Source organism: Meles meles, chromosome 19 (genome assembly GCF_922984935.1).
Source record: "Meles meles chromosome 19, mMelMel3.1 paternal haplotype, whole genome shotgun sequence".
Taxonomy (NCBI): Eukaryota; Metazoa; Chordata; class Mammalia; order Carnivora; family Mustelidae; genus Meles; species Meles meles.
In genome coordinates, this window is record NC_060084.1 from 56,146,435 (window position 1) to 56,163,221 (window position 16,787).

The following is a 16,787-nucleotide window of genomic DNA, read 5'->3' on the forward strand; positions in this document are numbered from 1 at the left end:
CTCACAACCAATTACAAACGGCTGTAAACTTGACGAAAGTTTTCCCGCCCCTGGTCAGCCTAGCTCCTCCCCCCGGCCAATTGGTTTAGGAGAAGGGGGCGGGTGTATCCAATCAGCACGACAGTGGCCTCTTGATTGACGCACGGGTCCTCGCGCTGGCGTGTTGTGCCCTGAGGCGGGGAGGAGGAGGAGCGGGGAAGAAAACCTGAGCCAATCCTAGCAGCCTGCGCGGGAGGCCAATCGAACGCCGCGCCTTGGAGAGATTGCCCAATCGGCGAGAGGAGGCCGGCTGCATCCTGCCAAGGACCAATAGGGGGCGTCCGAGGGGCAAGAGCGACAGGCCACAGGAGCAATCATAGGCCTATATTCGGGTTTCGGGGGCGGGCCGGCGCCAGAGACGAGAAGAGAGGAGGGGAGGCCTCCTCCGCCGCCGCCATCTTGGACCGGGCCCGGTCAGCTTCCGCGGAGCCATCGGCAGACGCCGCGGCCTCCCTTGAGCCCCGACCCCGTCGTCAGAACAACCCCGGGCCCACTTCCCCCCACCCCACTTCCGCTTCGCGCCGCTATCGCGATAGCGCCCGGGCCCGGGGCGCGAGAAAAAGGCGGCGGGCGCTCGCCTCCCCCGCCTGTCGCGATACGCTCCTCAGCGGCGGCGCCAGCTCCTGTGGTGAGAGCGTCAGGCTCGACTGGGCCGGACCCCTTCCCCTCCTCCCCCGGCGCCACCGCCGTCTGTCGCGACATGGCCGCCCCCGGCCCCCCGGCCCCCCGGCCCCCCGGCCCCCCGGCCCCCGGCGCGGGCTCCCGGCAGGGGCGGCCGCGGCGCCCGCCGCCGGCCTCCCTCCCCCGCCCCCGCGCCCTCCTCCGCGCCCCGCGGCCGCGTCGGAGGTCCCCTCCCGCTAGGGTGCGGGCGCGCGGGGCCGCTCCTCTCCGCGTCGGTGCGGGCGGCCGGACCACAGCCCCCCGTAGGCGCCGGGGCCGCAGGTGGGGCGGGCGTCTCTGTCCCCCCACCTGCCCCGCGGCCCGGCCCCCTGCACGGCCCGCCGGGCTCCGCCAAAGTTTGCCCTGCAGCGGAAAGTCGGGGCCCGGGCCGCTGCGCCTGCGGGGCGGGCAGGGGTGCCGGCCCGCCTCGGGACGCGGGCTGCCGCTCTGCCGGGCCGGGTGATGTCACTCCCACTTCACGAGCGCTGTGTCGGGCGCAGGGCCCCCCGCCGTGGCGCCGCTGCCTGCTCGGTGCCGCAGCCGAGGTCCGCCGTGGGCCGTGCAAGCACCCCTGCCTCCCCCAGACGCCGCCCCTGCCCGTGGGTGTGCGCGTGCTGGCGCCTCCCCCCGCTGCCCGCGGCGCGCCCCCGGTCACGCCGGCGCTTGCCGGGGGTCCGGGGTTCACGCGTCCCCCCTCGCACGCAGTTGGAACCCGGGGAGCTAAGGCCTCCTGGCCCTGGGACGTGCGGACTGAGCTGGCTGGGGTGCGCCTTCTGCTCCGGGGTCAGGGAGCACCGTCGGGGTTGCCTCCCCCAGGCGCAGGGTCCTGCCCTTGGCGGCGCCCAGACTGACGCTTCTGCTCTCTTGCGCGGTCTCCCTGCGTGGCTCTAGGGCTTCTATCCCTCCCAGCCGAGGGGGTGCTCGATATTTCACGGAGACACGTCGCCACTGTCCCTCTGCTGTAGTCTTTCCCAGCTGGGGTTCCCAGACCCCCGCCTTGGGTACTGGGCCTCCCAGTGGGGACACAGCTACCTGCACCCCAGGCCCGAACATGTTCCTCTCCCAGAGTCCCGGGGCTCTGTGGGACGGCGGCAGCAGAAGCCTCCTGGGTTTCCGACTGCCAGCCCTCCTGCCCCGGCGTAAGGCCTCTTTGCCAGAGGCCATGACAGCCCTCAGGGTTAGGACCACCTGGTTTTGGGTCCCAGGCCTGAGCCTTCTGTCTCCCTGCCCTGGTGTCCTCAAGTCTCTGTGACTGCACCCTCTGCCCTCAGCCAAGGTTTCGGGGGCTGTCTTTCATTTGTCTGGGCCCCTGACTGAAACGGCTCTTGGCTCCTGTGGGTCTGATAGACTGATCACCCTCCCGCACCTAGAATGGGTGCCTTGAGGGGACGAGACCTGGTGAAGCCTCCTGGCCAGGGTTCCCCGGTTCCTCGGTTCTGTTTGAGACCCCTTGCCGTGAGCGAGCAGGCTCTGGGGTTTCTGAGATGCCCCCTGTCTCAGGGTGAGCCTACTGTGGTTACTTCCCCTGGGAGATTTTGGTGGACCGGGTAGGAGCAATAGGGGCCAGCCCTGTTTTCTGTGCTTGTACCTTCACTTCAAGGCTTAAGCTCCATGTTTCTCTCTGGTCCTTTGCTGGGGGTGGGGGGATCTTTCTTCAGAGGGAGGGGCTGTTACCTCTGTGGCGAAGGCTGCTGTCCACTGCAGCGCCCAGCTGGGCCCGTGATGCCTCTTGCAGATCCCGTGCTGCTCTCCCTGGGCCTGAGCTGTTCCCCACTTCGAGCCTCACCTCCCTGGGCTGGGGCTCTTGTTCCCCTGGCCCTGTGCCTCCAACTCCATGAGGGCTTGTTGCTGCCTCCGTCTGTTCCCTTCTTGGGGGCATCACCTCCTCCACTGAGCTAGGTGACCCGACCCCTGCACGTGGCGTGCCTTGTGTAGGGCTGTAAAGTAGGAGTCCTCTGGGCTGGAGGCAGGCAGCGCAAGGTCCTGTGTCGCATCCTTGTACCTACTTCGGGGCAGTAAGAGGCATTTCTGTGTTGGGGTCCTGGCCCTCTCCCAAGTGCCCAGGCCAAAGGCTCTTCCCCGTTTCGGCTCGCATCTCCTCTGGGCCACTGGCTGCCTCTCCTTCCCGAAGCTGGGATCTTCCTTGTGTGGGGATTGGGCCCCACCTCGGTATGTCAGCTGGCCCTGGGCCCAGGGTGTAGCCATTGTCTCGGTTGGCCCTTGGAGATTTATGCTCCCTCCAGTCTAGTGCCCTAGCCTCTCCCCACCATTCAGAATGGGCTCCTGTGGAGGGGGCTGGTACACCCAGCTTTAGGACTTCTGGTCGTCCTGTCAGTAGCTGCTAGCCACCTGCAGTGAAGTAACCAAAGGAAAAACAAAAAGGTCCACTGTTTTGTGCACGAGCCACATCTTCAGCGTTCAGGGGCACAGGTAGCCCAGATACGGAACGTTTCTGTTGCAGAAAGTGTCTTTGGACGGGACTGTTCTTGTGGGTGGGGACCCTCTTGGTGTGGCCTCCCTTTGGGTTGAGGCTCTTGGTCCTCAAAGCTGCTCTGGGGCAGCCTGCGCTGGGCCTCTCTCAGGGAGCTGTGCTTCTCAGTAGAGACCCCCTCTCTGGGGGGTGACCTTGGGCAGTGCACGAGTCCCCTTGGCCTAACCCCTCTGCAAGGCTACTGCACCCCCACCCCCAATCTTGATATCAGACTCTAAGTTGTGGCTTCTCCCTGGGCCAGAGCTCCTGGTTTTCTCTGGGCTGCATGTACTTCAGGGTGAAGACGCCCCGTTCTCTAAGTACTTCTGGGTACACATTCTGGTGGCTTACGTTTCCCCGCATCTGTGTCACCATCACATCTGATTGGTACCTCCTTCGTGTGCACAGACAGCTCTCTCGCGGCTGAGGTCCCCTTTCACTCTCCTGGCCCTCTCTGGGGTGATGCCTTCTGCCCCCATACATCTAATTCTTTGGGTTGGGTTGTCCCCCGTGTTTGAGCGACTGCTGTGGAATAAATTTGGTGGTGTAGGGCCCTCTTCTGCTTGGGACCCAGCTGACATGATGGGTGTGTTTAGCTCTTCCTGACTTCAGGCCCTTCCCATCTCCCCTTGCTCCCACCCTGTCTCCTACAGTTCTTAAACAAGACAGCGTCTGGCTCTTCTTCCCACTCTTCATCTTCTGAGCTGTCTGAGGGGTCACCTCTCCGGTGTTAGGATTCTAGTCACCTGTGTGCCCTGCCCCACTGTGGGCCTTCCTCCCCCCCGCACCCAGCCATGGGGTGGTGCTTGGCCCCCCCAAGCGGTACTTGGCTGCTTCCTGCTTTAAATCATCTAGAGCGTCATCTGCGAGAAGGTGTTCCACGCTCTAGGAATTTCTCACTTCCTGGGAAAAAGTACATCTGGTTCCTCGTTTCAGCAACCTTCCAGAGAACTCAGACCCCCGTGGTGGGCTGTCGGGGCAGCATAAGTAGAACTCGGCCTCGTCTCTGTCATCAGATAGTAAATGCGTCTTCCCTTTACTGTGCCATGTACCCTCCCGTTCCCAGCCTCGTTCATGTCTCTGTGTCTGGACCAGCCAGGGAATAAACACGCGTCCCTTCCTTCTCTCAGCAGCGTCCGTCTCCAGGAGAGTATGAAGAGCCTGCATCTATAGGGCAGGGAAGATGGCGGACAAGCGCAAACTCCAAGGTACTGGTCTCCTCGCCTGCTGCCTGTGTAGCCACATGCTCACTGTCCTCAGAGGTCTTCCTCGGATGCCTGCTGCCTTGGCAGGGTGCTCACAGCCTTCTCTCGTCCCCGGCCAGGTGAGATTGATCGCTGCCTCAAGAAGGTGTCCGAGGGCGTGGAGCAGTTTGAAGATATCTGGCAGAAGGTACAGGGCACAGGACCCTAAAGATCTGGGTCTCCGGGGAGGAGAGCACAGGACGAGGTTCGAGTCTGTGGGTGTAGGCCAGGGAAAGGGGAAAGGTGCTGAGGACCTAAGCAGCAGCTCTGAGATGGACTGGGGTGGGGGTTGGGCGTCCCCAGCCCCAGGAGAAAAGTTTTACCACTGGAGTGGGCACGAGGGTCCCAAGTCCCACACTGATGCCTGGGCTCTCTTCATCCCTCAGCTCCACAATGCAGCCAACGCGAACCAGAAAGAAAAGTATGAGGCTGACCTAAAGAAGGAGATTAAGAAGCTCCAAGTGAGGGGACTAGGGGCCTGGATTCTTGTGTCCTGAGGGCGGAGGGAGGAGGGGCTGGCGGCCTCCGTGCCCGGGGCCTGAGGCGGTGGAACTGTCTCGCTTTTCCTCCACCTGCAGCGGCTGAGGGACCAGATCAAGACATGGGTAGCGTCCAACGAGATCAAGGACAAGAGGCAGCTCATAGATAACCGCAAGCTCATTGAGACGGTAGGAGCCCAGAGCCTGGAACCTGAGAGGTGGGAGGAGGCTGATTCCTGGGTCCCCAGAAGTCCCGAGAAGAGGAAGGTTTCTCTGCCCCCGGGGGGAAGGGAAGAGGCAGCGGGCTGAGACCTCCTGCCACCTGTGCTGTCCGCAGCAAATGGAACGGTTCAAAGTTGTGGAGCGAGAGACCAAGACTAAAGCCTATAGCAAAGAGGGCCTGGGCCTGGCTCAGAAGGTGGACCCTGCCCAGAAGGAGAAGGAGGAGGTTGGCCAGTGGCTCACGGTGAGTCAGAGAAGAGGAGGGGGCCTCAAGGCCTTGATCCCGGGCATCCGTGGGGACGGCTGGCTGACCACCTGCCTTTGCTCGCCCTCTCCCCTAGAACACCATTGACACCCTGAACATGCAGGTGGACCAGTTCGAGAGTGAAGTGGAGTCGCTGTCCGTGCAGACACGCAAGAAGAAGGGGGACAAGGATGTGAGTGGGGGACCCTGCGCCCGGGGGAAAGAGACGGGCTGGGGCGAGTCGGGGGTTAGCGGCCACTGGGGGTGACCCATGTTGGTGAACCAGTCTTGGGTCCAGCGTCGGTAAGCAGTGGCACCCTGGAAATGAGGAACAGTTTGGGGTAACATGCTGGGTTCTGCCGGGGTCGCTGATGTGACAGTAGCTGTTGGCTGCACGGGGTGGGGAGGTCTGAGGGCTGAAGCCTTGGCATCCTAGCTCTGAGAAGGCCCAGGTCCTGAGGCAGCAGGGAGAGACGAGGCTCATTTGTGCTGAGAAGAGCAGTCTTGGGGCAAAGCCAGATCTAGGGGCCCAGATGCTGAAACTCCGGGGTCGTAGAGTGTGGGTTCAGGGGGATGCAGAGCACATGTACTTGTTGGCACAGGACACATAGGGAATGGAGATGTCTGGGGTCCAGGGATGCGGGGCAGTGGGAAATGAGCCCGGTTTCGGGGTCTGAGCCTCTGAGGGGTTTGGGAAGCCGGAGCCTGGAGGAGAGATAGAATAAGTCATTGTGGAGGGGGCAGGGGATTTAGAACTGAGGCCTTGGCCAGGGCTGGGGCCTGGAGAGCCCAGGAGCTAAGCTGCTGAATGTGTCTCCCTCGGGGTGTGTGCACAGGGTGGGCTGTGTGAGGACAGAGGTGCCGGCTCCCTGCAAACAGGCATCATTACGGGTGCGGTTAGAGCAGATGGGGGTGGGGTGGGCTGCAGTGTCGAGGTCCAGGCTGCCGGGAGCTGCAGGGGGCCGTGGGGTAGGAGCACAAGGCTTTCTGGTTTTTTTTGGAAGTTTCCCGAGGTGTCTGGGCGGGAGCTGGGTGTCCTTGAGGGGCTGGGGTGGGGCACAGACTGACTCCACACGGCTTACGGCAGGAGGGGCCAGAGCGGAGCCTCTGGGTCTCTGCGGGGGTCGGGGACTGAGGACAGGTTCTGTGGAGGCAGAAGGGGCCTGGGTAGGTGCCCTGCAGCCCCTGAGCCTGGCCCTGGGCTCGCCAGCAGAAGCAGGACCGGATCGAAGGCCTGAAGCGGCACATCGAGAAGCACCGCTACCACGTACGCATGCTGGAGACCATCCTGCGCATGCTGGACAACGATTCCATCCTCGTGGACGCCATCCGCAAGATCAAGGACGACGTCGAGTACTACGTCGACTCGTCCCAGGACCCCGACTTTGAGGAGAACGAGTTCCTCTACGACGACCTGGACCTCGAGGACATTCGTGAGGCCCAGGGCTGGCCTGCGGGCGCGGGGCAGTGAGGGCCTGGGGGAGGGGGGGTGTGGTGTCCCAGCCTATCAAGCCTGCCTCTCCCTGCCCCCACAGCACAGGCGCTGGTCGCCACCTCCCCGCCCAGCCACAGCCACATGGAGGACGAGATCTTCAACCAGTCCAGCAGCACACCCACCTCCACGACCTCTAGCTCGCCCATCCCACCCAGCCCGGCCAACTGCACCACGGTGAGGAGGTGACCCAAAGGGGACCAGAGGGAATGGAGTGAGTGGGGGCTCGGTGTCCTGGGTGCGGGCCCTGAGGGTGGGTGCCAGGCGTGCGGCACAGGCCGGGGATTGAGGGTTGGAGTCCCTGAGGAGAGCAGGCGCCAGGCTGCGGGAGGCTGGCGCGGTGCTGGCTCCCCAGTGAGGCTCAGGAAACGGGCCCCACAGCGGTCCAGGGGGCATCGGGAGTGGGCCTCTGGGGTGGGCCTGTCTGCCGGTGCCCTCGAGCTCACACCGGTTTTGTGCGGCACCTCTCCCACCTCAGGAAAACTCTGAAGATGACAAGAAAAGGGGACGCTCGACGGATAGCGAAGTCAGCCAGGTGGGTGTGATCTCCCAGTGCAGGAGCATGTTCTTGAACCAGGGCGTCAAGGAGTGGCCTGCTGGGAGGGCCTGAGGGGAAGGGGGGGCTTCTCAGGACCTTGCTGGGTGGCGGGCGTGTCCCTGCTGCCTTCTGGGGACTGGTCATCAGCGGCCCTTCCAGTTACTTCTGTGAGCCTTTCAGTGACCTTCAGAGCCACTGGCCTGTTTCAGGCTGCTTTTCCTTCTCTTGGACTGTTAGCTGTTTCCAGCTGATCTTCCCTTGAGGACAAAGCTGCTGTCCTGTCTCTCCCCTGTGGGTTGCCGTGGGGAGGTGTCCGTGCAGGATGTGGGAAGCTGGGTGTGGGCGGGAATGCGTGCGAGTGGTTTAAGGGGTCAAGATGGTGGTGGAAGCTTTGAGGGTAAGGTCAAGGGAGGGGACGGCTAGGGGCAGCCAGGCACTGCAAGGACGGTGGGGCCCCGCTTGGGGCAGGGGTCTCAGCAGACCCACTGGCCCAGTGGGGCCTGACCTTTTTCTTTCCCACTTGCAGTCTCCAGCCAAAAATGGCTCTAAGCCTGTCCACAGCAGCCAGCACCCTCCGTCCCCGGCTGTGCCGCCCAGCTACCCACCCGGCCCCCCGCCTGCCGCCTCCGCCCTGAGCACTGCCTCCGGCAACAACGGGGCCTCCACCCCAGCAGCGCCCACGAGTGCCCTGGGCCCCAAGGCTAGCCCGGCTCCCAGCCACGGGTCAGGCACCCCTGCCCCCTACGCCCAGGCTGTGGCCCCGCCAGCCCCCAGCGGGTCCAGCACCACCCAGCCCCGGCCCCCCAGCGTCCAGCCTGGTGGGGGAGGGGGCGGCGGCGGAGGGGGCGGTGGCAGCGGCAGTAACAGCAGCGGAGGCGGAGGCGCTGGCAAGCAGAATGGCGCCACCAGTAAGTGGGGGCTGTGGGGGGGCGGGGTGGGTCCTGGCGTGCTCAACCCGTTCTCATGCCCTTTTCCTGCCCCCAGGTTACAGCTCAGTGGTGGCGGACAGCCCGGCAGAGGTGGCTCTTGGCAGCAGTGGGGGCAGCAGTGCCAGTAGCCAGGCTCTGGGCCCCCCGTCGGGCCCCCACAACCCACCTCCCAGCACCTCGTGAGTGTCTGCCCCTGCCTTTGCCAGGACTTTGCCCACCTGGATGGGTGTCGTGTCCCCACTTTCCTCCCAGGACATGGTATCCATCAGTCCTTTAGCTTGACCCTTTGGAACGTTTTAAAACATTTCTCGGGCAGTCGGGATTGTTCTTAGAGTCCCTTCACGTCCCCCGTCTGGAGCCTGCCCTATACCCGCCCGACTCCCCTTGAGAGCTGCTCGTCCAGTTCTCAGGTCAGACCTTTCGAGAGGGTCCCCATTTCTCAGAAGATTGCCCCCAGAAAGACCGTGACGTCCGAGGGACACAGGGAAGACCTTCCGGGGTCTGCCTGACCGCCAGGCTCTGGGTGGGCCACCTCACAGGGGGCATCTGCCTGAGACGAACCGTCCTGTGGGTGGAACACTGACCTCCCTCGGCCCCGTCCATAGACCGTTGCAGAGGTTTGACTCGTACCCCACTCGCCAAGGCCTCCTTTCTCTGAGCCCTCTCCTCCTCCCTCCTTCCCAGGAAAGAACCCAGTGCGGCAGCCTCAGCGGGAGCTGGGGGTGTGGCTCCAGGCTCAGGGAACAACACGGGGGGACCCAGCCTCCTGGTGCCACTTCCTGTGAACCCTCCCAGCTCCCCGACACCCAGCTTCAGTGAGGCCAAGGCGGCCGGCGCCCTGCTCAACGGGCCTCCGCAGTTCACCACCGCCCCAGAGATCAAGGTGGGCCTCAGGCTTCCCTGCACATGTGCTGTCCCCTTCCTCCGGGTCTGCCAGCCACCCCCACCCCCTGCACCCTCGCCTGGTCCCCAGGCTCCTGCACCATCCTGCACTCTGCAGCTCTCTCCTGTGCTCTGGCTTCCCACCGTCCTCTCTGTCCCCGTGTCCCCTTGCTCCTGCACACACCCCACCTTCCAGCTCACTGTCCTCTTCCCTTCACTGGCATCCACTCTGGGCCATGCTTTGTGCTGGGTGAGCACACCCAGGTCCCACCTCCTCTATAGGAAGCCAACCAGGACTGCATGGGACTGGGGGCAGCGGGTGCCGTGGACCCACAGAGGTGCCTTAGACTTGGGGGATGGCCCAGCAAGGCCTTGGCAGGGAGACCTGAGCTGGGAGCAGTGGGGGTCCCAGGGTCAGGAAAGGCTGAGGGAGGAAGGGGTGGTTCTCTTGGGTCTCTCGTGCCGGGGTTACAGGAGGGCTGCCGCTGGAGCGGAGAACGCTTGGGTTAGGGCTCTGCAGACAGGAGGTGGGGCACAGGCAGGCTGCAGGGCCACGAGGGTGGTCGGGTGTCCTGGGGAGGCAGTGGGGTCCTGCCAGAGTCCGAAAGGGGAGCAGGACGTGGGACTGACTTTCTAGGCCTGCATTTAATCTTAGCTCTGCCGTGTCAGAGTCTGGGCCCACGTCTTGCGTGGCGTTCTCTGAGGACAAAGCAGGTGCTCCCTCTCGCACCTCTGGTATGACAGGACACTGAAGCCCTGGGGACGGTGCGGGGCCCAGAGTAAGCACGCAGTTCTGAGGTACCACAGACAGGAAATTTAGTGTGTCTTTCTGAGGAAGAGGGGCGTGCTGGCTTGGGAGTGGAGAAAGGACAGAGGATGGGGCTGGACCAGTTCCTCTGGAGCCACTGAGAAGAGCATGGGGGGCGGGGGATGTGAGGAGCAGGGGCGCGAGGACGGGGCGATCGGGAGGCAGCACAGAGGCCTGGGCAGGCAGCACTGCCTGCGGGCCCGCCTGTCCACCAGCGAGGAGCTGGGACGCCTTGGGACCAGGAGACTGCCCCACGGCCCTGTGCCAGTTGGACAGGTGGTGGGGTGCATGCAGTGTAGCAGCCTGGGCAGCCGGGTGGGGGTGTGGATGCCAGTATTCCCGGCCCCGGGGTCTGGTCTGCGGCGCCATCGTGGTCCAGCACAGTAGGGGCCCCAGCAAACAGCTGCTCCTCGGATGCTGCGCCCGCCCCCATGTCCGCACCGTCTCCCCACTAGGTGGGGTGGCAGCGGGGCTCTTCACGCCGGTGGCCTTGGCCCGATGCCCACCAGAGGACGTGGGGCGTGGTGCCAGCACTCTTCTCTCCGCAGGCCCCGGAGCCCCTGAGCTCTCTCAAGTCCATGGCGGAGCGTGCAGCCATCAGCTCCGGCATCGAGGACCCTGTGCCAGCGCTGCACCTGACCGAGCGAGGTGCGGGTCCGGGCCAGGCGGGGGGTGGCTGGAGAGCAGGAGGGCGGGCCCCCCACCAGCCTCACCAAAGGGCCTGGCCCCATGCCCCCCGCAGACATCATCCTGAGCAGCACGTCTGCCCCACCGGCCTCCGCGCAGCCGCCCCTGCAGCTGTCGGAGGTGAACATCCCACTGTCCCTGGGCGTGTGTCCGCTGGGGCCTGTGCCCCTCACCAAGGAACAGCTGTACCAGCAGGCCATGGAGGAGGCCGCCTGGCACCACATGCCTCACCCCTCAGACTCAGAGCGCATCCGGTGAGGCGCCGGGACCCCTGGGCGTGTGGGAGGCGGCCCAGGCAGGGACCTGGTCCCCTGGTCCCGGGACACAAGGTCAGGCCGGGTGCTGGACTCGGGGCTGTCCATGAGAGCTGGGGGTCTGAGGCACTTGGGGTGGGGGTGACCAGGTGCCGGAGACCTTGCCCCTGAGCAGTGGGGCGTGGGAGGGCAGGTCGTGGCTATGATCCAGTCTACGGACCACAGGGCCTACCAGGCACAGCCGCCAACCCTCCTGTCCCTCCACAGGCAGTACCTCCCCCGGAACCCCTGCCCGACGCCCCCCTACCACCACCAGATGCCACCCCCACACTCGGACACCGTGGAGTTCTACCAGCGCCTGTCAACAGAGACGCTCTTCTTCATCTTCTACTATCTGGAGGTACAGCAGGGCCCCCGGGGCAGCCTCGGGCCCCCCGGCTTCGCCGCCACCGCCGCTGTCCCCCCTCGGGCTGGAGGGGTGAGGTGGGTGCCCCACTGCGGCCACCGGGACCGCACCCCCTCCCCATCCCCCAGTCCTGCCCTCCCTGCCCCCCACTCCCCCCACCAGGCACACCCGTCCCTGTCTACACTTCAGCACAGACATGTCCGTGTTGAGGTCGAGGGCCAAGTCGGTCGGTCCCCTGTGGGGACCAGGGAGCCCCAGCCCCACTCCAGCCGCCCGCGGCTGTGCCCACAGTGTCCATCCCCGTGCAGTCTTGCCGGCCCCTGGAGGCCACTAGGGAACTGTCCCCTCTGCATGACCCCAGGGAGTCGTGACAAGCTCCCCCTCCCAGTCCTGCCAGGGGAAACTTTCCAACTACCCGTCCTCCGCTCTCAGCACGCAGTAGTTTCTCTTCTCGAAGCTGCTCTGAGCGGTTTACACCCGCTGACCAGCAGTGGTAGGTTCCATGCCCCAGTCCCTCTGCAAGGGGACTGTCCAGCCCCACCTCAGCCTACGGCGGGGCCCAGGGTCAGCCCTGAGGACCTGTGCCCCTTGCCCCTACCAGTGTGGGGGCCCTCTGAGCCCCGGTTCCACACTTCCTCCTCCAGGGCACGAAGGCGCAGTACCTGGCAGCCAAGGCCCTGAAGAAGCAGTCGTGGCGATTCCACACCAAGTATATGATGTGGTTCCAGAGGCATGAGGAGCCCAAGACCATCACCGACGAGTTTGAGCAGGTGAGGGCCCCTCCCTGTGCCCCGCCCACCCCCTGCCCCCAGCGTGGGCCCTCGGGCCCTGTGCTCCACGGGGCCCCCTGTCATCTTCTCCCCTCCATGGGCTCCTAGTGGTCCCGTAGCTGCTGGGCCCGCACCGTGCACACTGCCTCCCACCTGGGAGCATGGGCCGCTCCCCGACCCGTCGCCCAGCACCCAGCAGAGCTGGGGCTCCACAGCACACATGAAGGGGGCCGCTAACCAGAACCCCCCACCTGTTGCACCCCACTTGGGTTTGAAGCCAGCCCGAGCTGGGTGACCTTGGGCCTGTGGCTTGGACCTATCTCCCTGTCCTCACATGCAAACACGGGCTGCCACACCCTGTGTGCAGCTGTTACCAGGACTGAGTTAATGACGTGTAAGTACTTAATGACGACTGCTCTGTGGTCAGGTATCAGGCGTGTATTTCGTTTCCAGTAACTTTGAATCACCATATTCCATACTGGTCTCTTCCACCAAATATTTGCCCAATTCCACCAAATACTTGCCCAAGGCCAAGTACTGAACAAAGCCGTGTCCTCCGGGAGCTCGGTCCTCTCCCCTCTCTTCTTTCAGCTTCCTTGCAGCATTTCAGACAGTCATGCAGACCCAGCCTCCTTCCCCGTCCTCTCAGCCGTTAACCAGACTCCCTGTCCCGTCCTGGTTTGGGCCCGCGCACTCCTCCAAGTGCCCATCAAGGCCTCCCTCCTTCAGAAATACCACGCCACCACGGTCACCAATAAAACATCTGTCCCAACAGCGTGCCTGGCTGTAGACTGAGCCTGTTCCGTTCTCTCGGATGGGGTAACGGCCTCAGGGTTGTGTGAAGACTAAATGCCTAAATGCTAGGACCCAGCTTGGGCACCAAGCACCAGCTCTGGCTCTCACGCCACAGCCATCCGAGAAGCCACAGACACTGTGTAAACGTGCCTGGGGTGGAGGCCCAGTTGGGGCCTCTCCGCACCTCCCTGTTCCCTCCGACGGGGGCAGGAGAGCAGGAACCCTGCCCGAGAAGAGCCTGGTGAGGGTGGAGGGACACGGCCTGTGCATGCAGGCACCTCCCTGGCCCTGAGATCTGTCCCCTTTGTCGGTGCAGCCCAGAGCCCCTGCACCTCCTCGCCCACTCACTGACCGCCTTCTCCCCTGGCCAGGGCACCTACATCTACTTTGACTACGAGAAGTGGGGCCAGCGGAAGAAGGAAGGCTTCACCTTTGAGTACCGCTACCTGGAGGACCGGGACCTCCAGTGACACCGGCCCCTTCCTCCACCCTCCCCGCCCCCCCCCCCCGCATGCTGACCCCCACCCCCTGCCCAGGCGAGGGCCCTGCCCTGGAAGACTGGGGGAGGCCCCAGGCCAGGGGCAGCCCTCTCCCCCAGGAAGCAGCCCCACCCTGGGGGCTCCGGGGGCGAGGGCTGCCCCCTCCTCCCCTCCCCAGTGAGGGACATTTTTTGGTAAACCTATTTTCATTTTGGAAAATATTTATGAATAAATAGTTTTATATGACGGCTGGCAGCTACGGCCTCTCCTGTCCCCGCAGGAGTCAGTGAGCACGTGGGTCTTGCTGGCGGGACGCCGGGCCCACTGGGGGTTGAACTGGGAGTTGTACCGCCTCCGCCGTTCATCTGCCTCCTCTTCAGGCTGGTCCTCCTGGGGGGCCATGCCTCGGACTCGGGCCAGCAGGGCCTCTGCACGAGCCCGTTCTGTTGCTTCCCGCCGAAGACGTTCAGCTCGAAGCTGGTCCAGGGATGGGGGCCTAGGGGACAGGAGTCAGGTCAGGAAGTTCATAGCCGTGGAACACTCCCCCAACCCCTGCCCCGCAGCAGATGTTCTGGCCTGTGAGGCCTGGGGGTGGGAAGCTGGCTTTACGCTGCACACAAGGATCCCGTCACCCCCCTTTACAGTCAGTGCCTTTCTAGGTCCAGAAAGCTCCCTGTTAATCAGCTGAAACAGCACACCCAGGCCTCAGTTTCCCCTTCTGTGGACAACCCAACTGTCTGCTCAGGGGTTTGTCCTGCTGGGGACACAAACCTGCTGACCCCATGGCTCTCAAACTCTAGACCCCAGAAAGCTTTAGGTCTCGGATGATTTTATCATTATTTTGCATGGAAACACCAAGAAAACTCAAAACGAGGCTGGGTGTCCTGTTCCCGCAGTGTCTCCCCAGAAGCCACCGGCCACTCCGGACTGAACATTGCCTGGGGATCTCAGGAAAGCAGGCTTGCTGTGTCAGGGTCCCAAAACTGCATGCAGAGAGTGGCCTCAACCGCGCAGCCCATCCTCATGCCCACAGGCCAGCCCAGCTTGCTTACCCTTCCGGCCGCTGCTTCTCAGGCCTCCCCTTTCCCTTCATGCTACGGCCGTCGTCCTCTCCACTGTGCCGCCGCTTCCTCTGCAAATGTTTCTCCATCTCCCGAAGAGGGTCCAGGCGGTTCTTGATCTTCTCATCTGGACCTGGGCCAGGCTGGGGGGCCCCTCGCCCCGGGGGGAGCTGGTACCAAGGTGGCTGAGTCTGGGCTTCCGCTGCACTCTGGCCCAGGTACGTCAGGATGCCCAGAGCTTTCTCCTGCCTCTCCTAAGGGAGACAGAAACTAGGGAGATGAGGATGTCCCCGCGGGGAGCCCTCCACGTGACCACAGGACACGTGAGGCTCCTGGACAGGCAGAACCAGCATGAGTCAGCCCAGCCATGTGTTAAGGACAGGTGGGGCTCCTGCCCTGGGCAGTAACAAGCATCGGGCAAGGATGGGGTACAGCGCTTTAGGGTTCGGAGGCAGACAACTCTGGGGAGATAATGTGAAGACAAACCTGAAAGCAGCTGACAAAATAAAGGAGTGAGGCAAGACAAAGGCAAGATCAGAGTTTGGCAGAAATCCCTGACAGCAGGTGAGGTGATGGACACTGAAAGAGCTCCTTAACCCTCCCCCAAACCCTAGAGGGCCTTGTCGGGTCAAGGGGTCTGTACCTAATAGTCCCATAGCTGGGCGGGGAGGGGGTTCCAGCACCCACTTCCAAGCCCCTGAGTGCCGTATTCCATACTGAGCTCATCTCATCATCCCCCCAACTCTATTCCCGTCAGTCACCCCCAGGCTACCCCAGGACTGACTAGGTTGGGGGCCAGCTTACTTTCTCCAGTCGCTTTTCTTCCTCGTGCTCTTTATTGCCTCTGGTCACCCCTTTCCCTTCTTCCAGCAGCTCCCGAAATAGGTCTACAGGGCCAGAACCCAGGGCTCCCGCCTCTGCTGGTTCGAGCTCAGGGAGTGAGCTCCCGTGCCTGGCTTTCTTCCGCAGGAATTCTGTGCGGGCCTGCGGAAAAGACAGTTACAGGCAGAGCATGCAGAACCTAGACGGGACTCCAAGAGCTGGGAGACGGGTTCTGAAAGTCCATCTGAGGGAGCCCCAGTGTTGGTGCTGGGGGCTGTAAGGAAGAGTACATGGACAGGAGAGACAGGAAGGAGGCGACACCTGGGCTTGTATGCTGTCTCTCTGTCAACCAGAAGGGTCCCAGCCTCAGGTGACACGATCAAAACAGCTGTGAAGGCAGCCCAAAACGGGGGCGCAGGCGACCGGAACTACAGGTAGGGCTCCCAGTCACCGTCCCGGAGACGACGAGCAATCTCTATTGACAAAAGCTAATTTCAAGAAGCCAGACCACCTCCGGGCCGGACTGGACAAAGGACTGCAAACTAGAGATTAGCAGGTGCACCGTAAGCCCCGGGGGGACGGCAGGGAGCTCGCCCCACCGTCGTGGCCCTTCGGAAGCCATCCCCCCTTCTCTGCACAGGCGGGACATTGCCGCTCCAACCTCGAATGGTGCTTGAGAGGCCGCAGGTCAGGCGCTCTGCAAGCATACAGTAGGCGCTCAACAGGGAGGTTGCGCAGGCAAACTAAATGGGACCGAGTTTCCTTGAACTTCGCAAGGATTCCTTTTTTCACCAGCCCCTCCTGTGCCAGGCACTCTGGCCTCGCGAACGACGCGAGTGGGGGAAAACCTGGGCAAGGGAGAGGCGCGGGGGGGGGGGGGGGCGCAGCGTGGGGGGGGTTGGCCCGGGGAGATGGGGAGGCGGAGTCCGCACACGTGAGACACAGCGCTTTCAACTGCGCCCAGCCCCGCCGGCCTCACGGGACGCAGCGCGCCTGCGCGCCACCCCAGCTTCCGGCCCCTCCCCACACGCCTGCGCGCTCGGCCCCGGAGCCCCGCCCGACTGCACTCAGGGTTTACCTCCTGCTGAGCAAGCAGCACCCTCCGCTCCCGCTCTTTCTCCTCCTCCCGGGCCTGAGCCTCGTCACGCCGCACGCGGGCCACATTGTCCTTGTTCCGGACGTGCCAACTCTTCTTGGGCAAGATATTCATGGCGTCTCAGCCGTCCACCGAAGGGCAGGCCCGCCTCCGAATACTTCCTATTGGCGAGAGGATGACCCTCCCTGTGGTTCCTGCCGCAGTCACGGATTGGTTCTGGGCTGACTGCCACGCCCCTCCAAGTCCGTAGCGACAGCTTATTGGCTGAGATGTCGAACTGGGGTTGGCGTAGCCTAGCGACCGCCTCTTATCAAGCGTCCGAGCCCGTCACGTGTCCCCGCCGCGAAGCTACCGGACGCGGCAGCTGATTGGTTGGCATGCGCGTCCGGTCCACTCGAGGCCTCTACATT

At 63.6% G+C, this 16,787-nt stretch overlaps 2 protein-coding genes across 5 annotated transcripts; one reads left to right on the forward strand and one right to left on the reverse strand.

Moving 5' to 3' along the window:
• Positions 1-418: 418 nt before the first annotated feature.
• CNOT3 (CCR4-NOT transcription complex subunit 3) lies at positions 419-13,644 on the forward strand. 4 transcript variants are annotated; one of them, XR_006816160.1, is made up of 18 exons: positions 419-667; positions 4,300-4,377; positions 4,494-4,561; positions 4,800-4,874; positions 4,992-5,081; positions 5,230-5,358; positions 5,456-5,551; positions 6,569-6,791; positions 6,894-7,027; positions 7,329-7,385; positions 7,915-8,296; positions 8,373-8,496; positions 9,002-9,200; positions 10,556-10,655; positions 10,750-10,948; positions 11,216-11,431; positions 11,999-12,124; positions 13,291-13,644. XR_006816160.1 is itself a non-coding variant. In XM_045987331.1 (18 exons), exons 2-18 carry the CDS (start codon positions 4,353-4,355, stop codon positions 13,387-13,389), a joined length of 2,259 nt encoding a protein of 752 aa, XP_045843287.1. In that variant the 5' UTR covers positions 419-667; positions 4,300-4,352; the 3' UTR covers positions 13,390-13,644. The 4 variants fall into 4 exon arrangements, 3 of the variants coding, with proteins under 3 accessions (XP_045843287.1, XP_045843289.1, XP_045843288.1); XM_045987331.1 differs by having other exon boundaries at positions 11,216-11,348; XM_045987333.1 differs by having other exon boundaries at positions 6,572-6,791; positions 11,216-11,348.
• Positions 12,543-16,721, reverse strand: LENG1 (leukocyte receptor cluster member 1). The gene is made up of 4 exons (XM_045987335.1): positions 16,360-16,721; positions 15,264-15,443; positions 14,451-14,713; positions 12,543-13,894 (listed from the first exon to the last, which is right to left on the reverse strand). Exons 1-4 carry the CDS (start codon positions 16,489-16,491, stop codon positions 13,621-13,623), a joined length of 849 nt encoding a protein of 282 aa, XP_045843291.1. The 5' UTR covers positions 16,492-16,721; the 3' UTR covers positions 12,543-13,620.
• Positions 16,722-16,787: the final 66 nt, after the last annotated feature.